This window comes from Typopeltis vanoorti, chromosome 16 (assembly GCF_054136105.1).
Source record: "Typopeltis vanoorti isolate ZY-2024b chromosome 16, IOZ_Tvanoo_1.0, whole genome shotgun sequence".
Lineage (NCBI taxonomy): Eukaryota > Metazoa > Arthropoda > Arachnida > Uropygi > Thelyphonidae > Typopeltis > Typopeltis vanoorti.
Genome location: NC_143564.1, coordinates 23,325,855 through 23,336,636, shown reverse-complemented (window position 1 = coordinate 23,336,636; position 10,782 = coordinate 23,325,855). Strand labels below are relative to the sequence as shown.

The following is a 10,782-nucleotide window of genomic DNA, read 5'->3' as shown; positions in this document are numbered from 1 at the left end:
AGATAAAATACTAAATGCTACCCAGAAATCCCCCCCACTATCTATCACAGAAGACTACAACAAAACTATCACCATCCCATACATTAAAGGCACATCTGAAAAGATATCTAGGGTGCTTAACAAACACCAACTACGCACTGTATTTAAACCTTATGAGAATTTTGCAACGCTGATCCGTTCACCTAATGACAGATTCTCTCCTTTATCGCCTCCAGGAGTCTATGAAATGCCTCGTTCATGTCATCGAGCCTACTATGTACGGACAGGAAGAACTGTGAACATCCACCTCAGTGAACACAAAAAATATATCCGGCACTTTCGCTATGGCAAGTCGGGTCTGGCAGACCATGCTTTAGATACCCCAGCACACAGGATCAATTGGGAAAAAAAAGTACTGTACAGAAGCTTCAACAAGTCAGAGAGGTTGTTCCTGGAATCAACAGAAGCCTTAAAACATACTCTAAACCAGTGTTTCTCAAACTTTTTTCGACTACGGAACACTTCACAAATCCTGAAATTTTCGCGGAACACCTTGGCTATTTTGTAATGTATAAATTAATAATTAATTGGCAATTTAGCTGATTTTTTTATTAATAATCAATAATTGATAATTAATTAACATCGATTGAACCATCATTAAATTAATTTGTGCTGACAAATTAATTGAAAAATGACAAATTCCAGAACTTCTCGCGGAACACCAGTGTTTCAGGGAACACTGGTTGAGAACCACTGCTCTAAACCTTAACAAGTATGGCTGTATAAATCTACCAAAGATTTGGGAGATAGTCATCCTAAGACCAAATTAATATTTATTTATTTATATTTCTATTTTATTTTTTTCAAAACTTTGGACTACTATTTTTCAAAACTTTCAAAGACTACTTTGAAAGTTTTGAAACTATTTGGACTACTATATTTTTTTCAAAACTTTGGACTATGTTTTTTTTTTTTTTTTTTCAACTTAGATGGCGCGGTGTTCGGACTAGTCTTGTGTTGCACACTGCAATTACTTATACTGGCCCCCACTGTTACACCGAATTATGGTTGTCTCGCATTTGTAACAAACTTTGTTTGTGTGCTCTGAAGATGCTGGATATAATACCAGCGAAATATTAGCTTTCAAGTTAATAAATAGTTATTTTCTTATCAATCTGCGTTCGCATCAGTACCGTTTAATCCAATTCAACATGTATGACGAACACCTAAGCCTATCCATGCAGTTAAATATGAAGTAAATGAGACTTTACATTAGAACCCGATCACAAACAAACCTTATTTAAAAATACAAACGAATATATTCTTTATTTTCAGTTTACATTATTATTTTCTCTAAAATTGGTGGGAAGAATTCTTTTTGTTTTTCACAGGTTAAGTTCAGCATCATTCTTCATTTTTAGAATAGCTAAATACTTATATTTTATTTTATAAAGGAAAAACAAAAACATATTCCATACATGTTTTATACGGTGATACGATAAAAGCAGGTTATTTAGGTAACAAAATAACTAAAGTGACAACAAAAGCTTTTAACATGATGAACACAGCAGAGAAATGATAAAATTATTCGACTGCGTAGCGCTACAAATGAGTCAGTTGCAGTAACACAGTATTTCATCCTTGTAATAGTATACTTTACAAATATTAGAAAAGTGCGATTTCTGTGCTATGAATTAAAGGTGCTTGATTCCTGGCCGTCATGGTGTCTTTACACTATTCATTGTATGACAAAATCAACACGTTTTTCTTCTTTGAAGTTGTTTAGATGGACTAGTGCTCCAAAGAAATTCCAACCTCCATCCACGTATTTCTGAAATGCAGGACTACAGTACGGTTTCATTGGTCGAAGTACGTGGTCCGTTCACCAAGGAATACCTAGAAGAGCCTTCTCTTCTGCTGACAAGATTTCCCAACATGAAGAGATCTTTAAATGTTTCTCGAAACTGCCTGCTCATGCCACAATAGATAGCAAAGTTCACAGGATAACTAAGCATGATGAAGAAATTGGTGAACAGAATGGTCGCATTCAAATCGTCATAATCTGCGATGTTGAGATCGAGGGCGTTTTGTGTCACGTGCAGCAATGTTGTCACAGCTAAGGGAATTTCCACTGCCAAGAACACGGTGACGACAACGATCAGCATTAAGGTGGTACAATTACTGTCTCGCAATTTCTTACATTCGCTTTTTCTGTTTTCTTTAAATAGCTTCTCCCGTTTGCTTTGGGCTTCTTTCAGTGCTCGAAATAAAAGTAGGTTTAACACCACCAATGCAGTGCAGGGGATAACATGAACGAACAGAATCCTGAATCCATAATACAATGTATAATAGATATTTTCCGTCACCGTTTCACCTACCCAGCGGGCGGTCAGAGGGAGGCATCCCCAGTGAATTGCATTCTGCCACCGGAACTGAACGGACTCAAAGACTCTGTCAAAAAACCTGGTTGATTGATGGACCAGAGAGAACACGTAAACCCAACATATGGCACGTATAACCCTGGGTACAGTACACCATGTTCGTGCCACTGTCGGATGGCAGACATAGATGTAACGCTGAATAGCCAATAGAAGTGTCAACCAGATAGAAGCGGTATGGAAAAATGATGGAACGATCTCTATCATGCAGTGGTAGGCATAACAGGCTGCGGGTGGATAGAGAATCTTTGCGTGATTTCCGAGTGTGTACATATAGAAATACCACGGCGCTGGAAAGAGTAGAGTCAGAAGGTCAGAGATTGCCATGGCTAAGAGCACAAGGTTGGTTGGAGTCCTCATATGCCTCTGCGCGAGCACTACTACAATCAGAGTGTTTGCTACGATAGTAACGACCAGAAGAAAAGGCATGATGTAACCAAAGAGAGGAAGAGCATATTTGAATGGCATGTCTTTAGTCACATTCACCAAAGATTTTATTTCTGAGGCATTTGGTAGCAGATCGAGTGATGTGAAATTTGTTCCATTGATGTCCTCAATGAAGTACGATATCTGCGCTGAGAAAATATTAGAAGATGTGGACTCCATATTTATTTTTAAAGACGGCAAGGTGTGTTCACAATTAAACAAATGTTATCAAGCATTACATATGCAGTCAGAGGCTGAAATCTCTGTAGATGTGTTGAAATGCTTTGCGGTAATTAAATCACTGACGAGAATCTTCGTATATCCTCCTGAAAAGGAAAAAAAAAACATTTTAACTTAAATATGCAAGACAAATTGGTTTAAAATTTCTACAGTAGCTATAGCTGAATATGATACAAACATTCCCCTTTCTTATGAATCAATTATACCATGTAATTGATAATGTAACTGTTGGCACGACAAAAAAAAACGATATTCCTGTAGGAATATTGCAATTCAACAGTATTGGCCTTCTGTGTAGAAAAAGTGAACTAATAATTTTCTCTATTAGGAAGACGTGTACTGTGAACAAGATCCATAAAACTTATTCTTTCATTTCCTCCTAGTATCTTTATACGATGCTGAACTTGCGCAATATGTCGAGAATTGTGCCTTCCCATCTGGTTTGATGGTCATATACGTTTCGTTAAGGATGTTCCATTCGATAAGTGAGTTTTAGTTTAATTTATCTATGAAAGAAGGAATTTAGATGAGGTAACATTTGCAGATCAGCGACCAAATTCTAAAGCTTTAATACGGATAAAATTAAAATCAAATGAAGTTAAATAAAACTACAGAATAACAATATTACGACAAATCACAATTTATTAAAGTGAGATCAGTTTCTTATCCAGCCCATTCAAGAAATAATATAAATCGAATTAAAAGTATAGTATATTAATGTTAAGAATTTATGTCTTAAAGATTTTCGATTATTTTATTTATTATTTTTATTATTTTGATTTGTAGTTTTAGTCGATCTTTGTCACAAGTGGAGGTTTTCTCCTCCGAAAACTTAGGTTTTTAACTCCGCAGCCCAAATCTCAATCGTAGAACTTGCACACCATTTCAGACGTGTATCTGTTAGGTTTAGGGCCACGAGATAACAGCAGTAATCTCTCTCTCTCTCTCTCTCTCTCTCTCTCTCTCTCTCTCTCTCTCTCTCTCTCCCCAAATTAATCGGTTGTTATTAAGTGTTCCTAATATTTTCCCCAAAATATTAGGAACACTTAATAACAACCGATTAATTTCGTGAGAATTTTTAGTACTTTAAAGTTCTAATCTTGAAGTATGTTTTGCAGCCCACATATTCAGTTGACTGTAACAAGTATTTGATAATACTTCGCCTGAGAAGGCTCCTTCAAAAGAAATAGGAATGCTGCCATTTGTATATTTACAGTAACTCCTCGACTTACCACGTATGTGACTTCGGACGGTCATCCCATTAATATGTTCGCCGACTGCCTCACTTCTAAAACCAATGGACCAGGGTGTTATTCCTGCCTTCAAGTAATATTGTTTAAGAAATGCAGCTGCTTATAGACCATCGTTACTACTGAGGGTGAGAAAACCCCTCAGATTTTGGAAGGAATATAATATTTGCGGTGTACAAAGAATGTAGATGCAGCACGCAGAATTATAGCAGAATATATGAATGGTGTTTGGAAAAAGCTGCTGAAAAGATGTGTTCATATTCACATGACTCAACAAAACAAATTGAATTGCTTTGTTGAATCGTGTGACAAGATAATGCTGCTAACTGAAGAGTTGAAGGTTGAGAGTGAAGATGCAGAACAGCTGGCGAGTTCTAAAATGTAGGCCTATTGCCAGAATCACAGAAAGTTGCAGAAGTCTCATACCGAAGTAGCAGGGTTTTTCCTTCCGGAAACTCGGGTTTTTCATCCCGCATACAGACAAAAAATACTAGTGGTGGTGATGGGCTGTAGATGGCGTTGGTGTAGATGATGGTAGTGGCGGTTCGATATGGTTGGTAATCGTGGTGGAGACAGAGTTGTGGAAGTAGGTGCCTTCTCTTGATGAGTCTTTGGACTTCTTGGAGGTGTCACGTAATAATAAGGAGAGGGGGTGGGAGAGAGATAAAACATGGGGCTGAGCCCCAAAAAAGTTTATAGTGAAAAAATTGACGGAGGCATTTGCCTCAGTTCATAAGGAAATTCGGCTTTTTTGAGGAAAGAGGCCCCAACATGGAGAGATTTAACAAAGTTGGACATAATGTACAAATTTTTAAAGAAGCACCACCTCCTGTCATTTCACCTTTCTCAAGATGAGCTCATACATTCCATATGTTACGCATCCAGTGAAGTGTCATAACGCTTTGTTGCAATTCCCGAATTAGAATAATTCGTTTACCTAGACTTCCCTGCTGTTTTCCCGATGAATTGCTCAATTCTTTAAGCGGTAACTCTGGAGAATTAGTTTTACTCCGTGTGTTTTCAGATAATTGTTTTGCTGGTAAGCGCCCAGAAGCACTGTACACTGTTTCGTTATTTATTACAGCACGCTGCTGTACGATAATTTTATATTATAATTTGTGCAATGTGTTTTTTCCCTATTTCACGCATGCCAATTGTTAACATATCCTTGATGTTCATATAGTGATTTCCGACTCACAGGATCATCAGAACCGAACCTGGTCGTAAGTCTAGGACTGACTGCATTTTTTTTTTATCTCGGCGTAAGTCTTTGCAGCATGTTTAACTTAAAAAAAAAGTCGTCGGACATACGTGCGTATGTGTGTATATAGGAGACGCAGTAGTACACTTGCTTTCAGACGTCATACCTTTATAAACTCTCCTGTTGCATACATTATGTGTATTGCCGATATATAAATATCTTTAAACCTCTTTGGCAATGCTCGAGTACTTATTTGACGTTCCCCGCCCCTTTTTACAGAAAAAAAATATAGTAAAACATTTTATAAAAACTCACGTGAGCATTTGTTGAAAATATATTTTCACAGTGGGAAAATAAAATTCTACATTTATGATGCGTCAGATATCATTTTCTCTCAATTGGTACACTTGTATCAAAGACAAAATCCTTCTCCTCCGAATGCACGCTCGCAAACACACACACACACCCTCTTCAGATTAACGTTTTTTTTTTTTTTTTAATGTGACTTCCATTCGCGACTTGTTGTAAGCCTATAGTACATTGGTACCGTGAATGGGCTACGATATATTCATTTGCTACTTAAAGACAATCATAAACATCCGTGGTTCACAGCAAGATTTGAACCGTCAGCTTTTTCGTTGGAGAGTGGAAATGCTAGCCACTCTACCAACCAGACTTGTATGTATAAATTGCATTATAACTTAAAACACGAAGAGAAAGCCGCCAGTAGTAAATAACATAGCTATACAGAAATAGAACTGTATATAATGGTACGATTATACTGATTTGAAGCTGTGGGAATGTGGCGTCTTATAAATTCTTTTTTTTTTTTTTGCATAATTCCATGAACTATAATGGGGTGTTATTACTCCCTATGATAAACTAATACGGGAATACCCTCTCTCTCAGAAAAGACTGCTATGGAGCGTGTGTCAGTTTGGAGAACAGCGCGGAGGGTTATCATACTTGCTGCATTGGTGTAATGTTCATTGGTATTTCGCTATAATAATAATAATAACGGTAAACCTGATACAATAAATATGAACTCGCGACGACTCTAAGGCAAATATTGCACGCGCATGTATATTCGCTGTGACGTTACGCTTACACACCAAATTGCCGATAAGACAAAGGCAACGCCTAAATTCATTTGACGGCTTGGCATCAAATATGTCAACCTTAAAGTAATTTGCCTAATATTAGTACTAGCTTTGCCCTGTAATTAAGCTTCTATCTCTAAACTTATAACAGTTTAGGCTCGAATAAAATCTGTACCATACAACACACCCGACTCCTCCTACTCTTAATGTTTTGACCTTCACTAAAACTTAACTCCTTCCCCAAAATACCAGTATTTACCTTTGACACCAGTTTTATCCTGGTCTTCCCTTATCTTTGATCTCAGTTGGTTCCAGATAGGATCATTTAAGAATTTTGTTGATCTCCTAGAGAAGGTTTTTTTTTTATCTCTAATTTCTTCTGTTGTTTCCGTTCATCAGTGAGTTAATTCAAGACCTTGAATTAATGGCAAATATACCTTTTCTCGGTTCCATCTTATAATGAATTTTTAAAATAATAATAAAAAATTTCTTTGATGGTGCGCGAATGGGGACTGCAGTTTGAGATTTCTTGCACCAGGGTGTGTATGTGTGATATTAACACACGCTGAAGTTCATGAAAAAAAAAAAAACACAAGAAAAAAACAACAATAATTCTACAACTTTTTTGAATTATTATGTTTTTTTTTTTTTTTCTTTCATGAGCATGAATATGTGTTTGTAACTCTTCGCACTTTTATTTTTATTTTCTCTTCGGATTGCAGGTAATTTCAGCCTAGATTATTAATCTGTGTATGAAGTAATTATTAATAAATGTTAATGTTTATATTTACAGTGTAATTTAGATATTATCTATAAATTATTATTTAGCAATAATTAATAAAAGGAAAGAGGCGAAATACAGAGAAACAAAAAGAAAATAAGTGATCGGCTATCTCATTATATTTATTATGGGATCTAGGCCACAACGAATTGCTTACCGTCCATCTACCCTCTAATACAGCCCCCCCCAACCAAAAAATAAAACATAAAAATAAATGGAACCCTTGCACTAGCTCATGCTACTTGATCTTTAAAACAGAAGGTTGCTCTGACATAACTCTGTTTTGCGTTATTATAATATGTGTATACACATAGATAAGGAAGGTCGTGTTGCTGCTTGCAAGTGACTGAAAAGACACTATCCAGGCTTTAAGAAATGATAAGACAGAAATAAATAAATAAATAAATAATGTACGAGATCTTTCTATGTGGTATATTAAGCATGGCGAGTTAAAACACCTGGGTCTCATTTTGAAGGGGAAACAAAGTGCTTATTTTTGATCCTTCAAGAATATAAGGGCAGACTAAATCAGGCAACTGCGTATGTATGAGAAGAGTGTGGGTGGGTGTGATAGGGGATGACAGTGGCTTTCAGCTGTCTTCCAAATGGCCTTACTATTTTAAGAATGATACTAGTATCAACAAACTGATGTAATGCGACCGTTTCCAAAAAGGCCACGCGATGACTCTCCTTGAAAATATCAAATCAAACTTACTATGGAATCGCTATTTGATATGTAGAAATATATTCCTGCAGACTGGAATAGCACACGAGGCTCGATCCTTTTGAACACTCGACTACACATTAAAAATAACTGAATACCAAAGTTGTCGCAGTTGATTAACAGTAAGTTGTGAAAGTTTGGAGGTCTTGCCCTAACTCATAAAATGTTTCTTCGAGTACATAAATAACTTGTATATTTTTGATGTAGTGTCAACAAAATGGAACCCAGTGAGTTAATGAGCAGATGCGAGGTAGAGTTAAAAGCCTAAAGTGATTAACTGAATCGTTGCCACATGTATATACGTATGTTTAATCACACCACCAGTTACTATAATTTCAAAAGCATGCATTCTAGTTTTCTTTGCAAATACCACAGCGTATTTTATTACGTTATGAGGCCTAAGGTGACCACGTTGTCCTTGGGGTTGAAATGACTTGATTTCGAGTCTAATCTTGGACTTTAGAAGGGACTTTCTGTTGAAGTGAATTAACAGTTTTACACGGGGGGGGGGAGACAGATGAGGACTCTCATAAGATATATTAACTGGCTAGAGAACACATGGAAACCGGAATTACTTCGTCTAGATTTTAAATCATTTTGTTTAACTTTTTGCGCTTCACAACCAAGTGGACTGCAAGATAGTGTATTTAAATACTTAGTTTAATGTTTTATTTAAAAAAAAAGATTTATTCGAGGGCTGCATCACAATGAGTATCTAGTAATTTGGCGAGCAGCGGCGACACAACCTCGATAACTGAACAAACGAAGAACATTAATCTCACGCTCACGTTCCCAGTGCCCGGAGCATGCGCGTTGGAACGAACAAAACAGTATAAGAACTCTTCTTTGATACATCTAATATTTGAAAAACACGTGGGTATAGAGTGATGTAAAAACACCAGATGAAAGAACCAACCTTGAGATTATCGATTAGTGATAGAATTAAACTATCTAATACGCATTTAACTAATAGTACAAGCTATACAGAATGGTCCTCTGGATACAGAGAATTTTTGTTTTAAAAAATAGTTATTTGTGTGTGTGTGGTGCGCCTTCTTGCTTTGCATAATACGTATGCATCTTTTGGATTCGTTTTGTCTCCGTCTTGTACTCACATCGCAACTCCTCTTTGATGATATCAAGTTTGCTGATATTTAGAATCAGGTTCTTTACAAAATTTTATCACGCCATCTTAATTTTGGTAGATATTGAATCATTTACTGCCGAAGCCGCTAAGGCTATGAGACCAGTATCCTGTATTTGTTAACTATGTGTGTTCTTCTGGCCAGTTTGCTTCTTTTGCTGGATGAAAAAAACCCAAGTTTCTAGGAGGAGAAGCCCTGTAACCTCCATACTTATTTACATTTGAAGTTGTATGTGATGACGGTGAACGGTGTTTAGAACTCACCAGACCTCTATAGACTTTTCAACTAAGTCGAATTAATCGTCTCGTGCACAGATGGAACAGTTCACTAAAGAAAAATGATTTTCTTTGTCTGTTTCTCTGGGAAAATCGGATTCGTCTTTTCTTACCAACATATTCAAACTGCCTGAAGAACATACGCGCTTAAGAGGAGAAATTTATCCTCAATCTTATTCATGGCCGATTGCCTTGTATTAACTCTGAATTTGCTGTCCCGGTAAGCTCAGTGGATATGTATCGTCTTCGATTTACATCCAACAGAGAGTCTGTTGTGCGGCCACAACGACGCGACATCAATCATTTCCTTCGGTTGCAGTGGCGGCTCGTGGCTTGAAATCGTGGGGGTGCTGCAACTTTCGAAATATACATAAACACTGTAAGTGCAGTGTATACGTGTTTGGATAAAATATCAAAATTATGGTAAAAATTTAAAAAAAAATTAAACATGAAAAAATATTGTTTATTATCGATAAAATTATACAGTTTGGCACAATTCAAAATTACTTAAAAATAAAATCCATTCTTCTTGTTTTGTTTCGAGCGAAAAGTCACTAACTTTTTCTTTGATGTTTGTTTGACTGTTGGAGAATTTTTTATTTTTTTCTCCATTGAAATCATCGTAAGTGCATTTAACTTATCCTGATTCATAGTGCTCCTCAGAAATGTTTTTATTCTCTTTAATGTTGAAAAAACAGCGTTCAGGCTCTGATGTAGTCATAGGAATTGTCAAGAGAATTTTTATCAATACCCTAATTTCACTAAGAACACGATCTAAATTATTTTCTGTTATAAATTTTAACAAGTCGATTAATTTATAATAATCATGCATGTCGGGTCTACTATAGACTACTCGAAGCTCAGTTTCAAGTTTTTCTTTGTTGATCATTGGATATATCGTGTTTACTCCATAAACACGATAAGCACTACGAACATTCTACTACTGGCACAAACTGCATATAAACAACAGTGGAACTGCGCGACGGACAGTGCCGCATTACGCTAATAGCTCGCATCTCACTATGACGTGTATATGCTTGCGCGCGTAGCAATATGACACTGTGTTAAACACAGTGCTGCTAGCGCCCTCCTAAGTGCTACGAGATGGATTTTTATTATTTTTTATACAAAATAAGAGAATTGTATAGGATTGTTGATGATAAAATTAAATATTACAAGCAAATATAAACAAATTAATAAATATATTTATATATCGAGAAAAA

At 36.3% G+C, this 10,782-nt stretch overlaps 1 protein-coding gene across 1 annotated transcript; it reads right to left on the bottom strand.

Moving 5' to 3' along the window:
* Positions 1-1,823: 1,823 nt before the first annotated feature.
* Positions 1,824-2,846, bottom strand: LOC150097895 (sex peptide receptor-like). Its single transcript, XM_090406463.1, has one exon. It carries the CDS (start codon positions 2,844-2,846, stop codon positions 1,824-1,826), a length of 1,023 nt encoding a protein of 340 aa, XP_090262589.1.
* Positions 2,847-10,782: the final 7,936 nt, after the last annotated feature.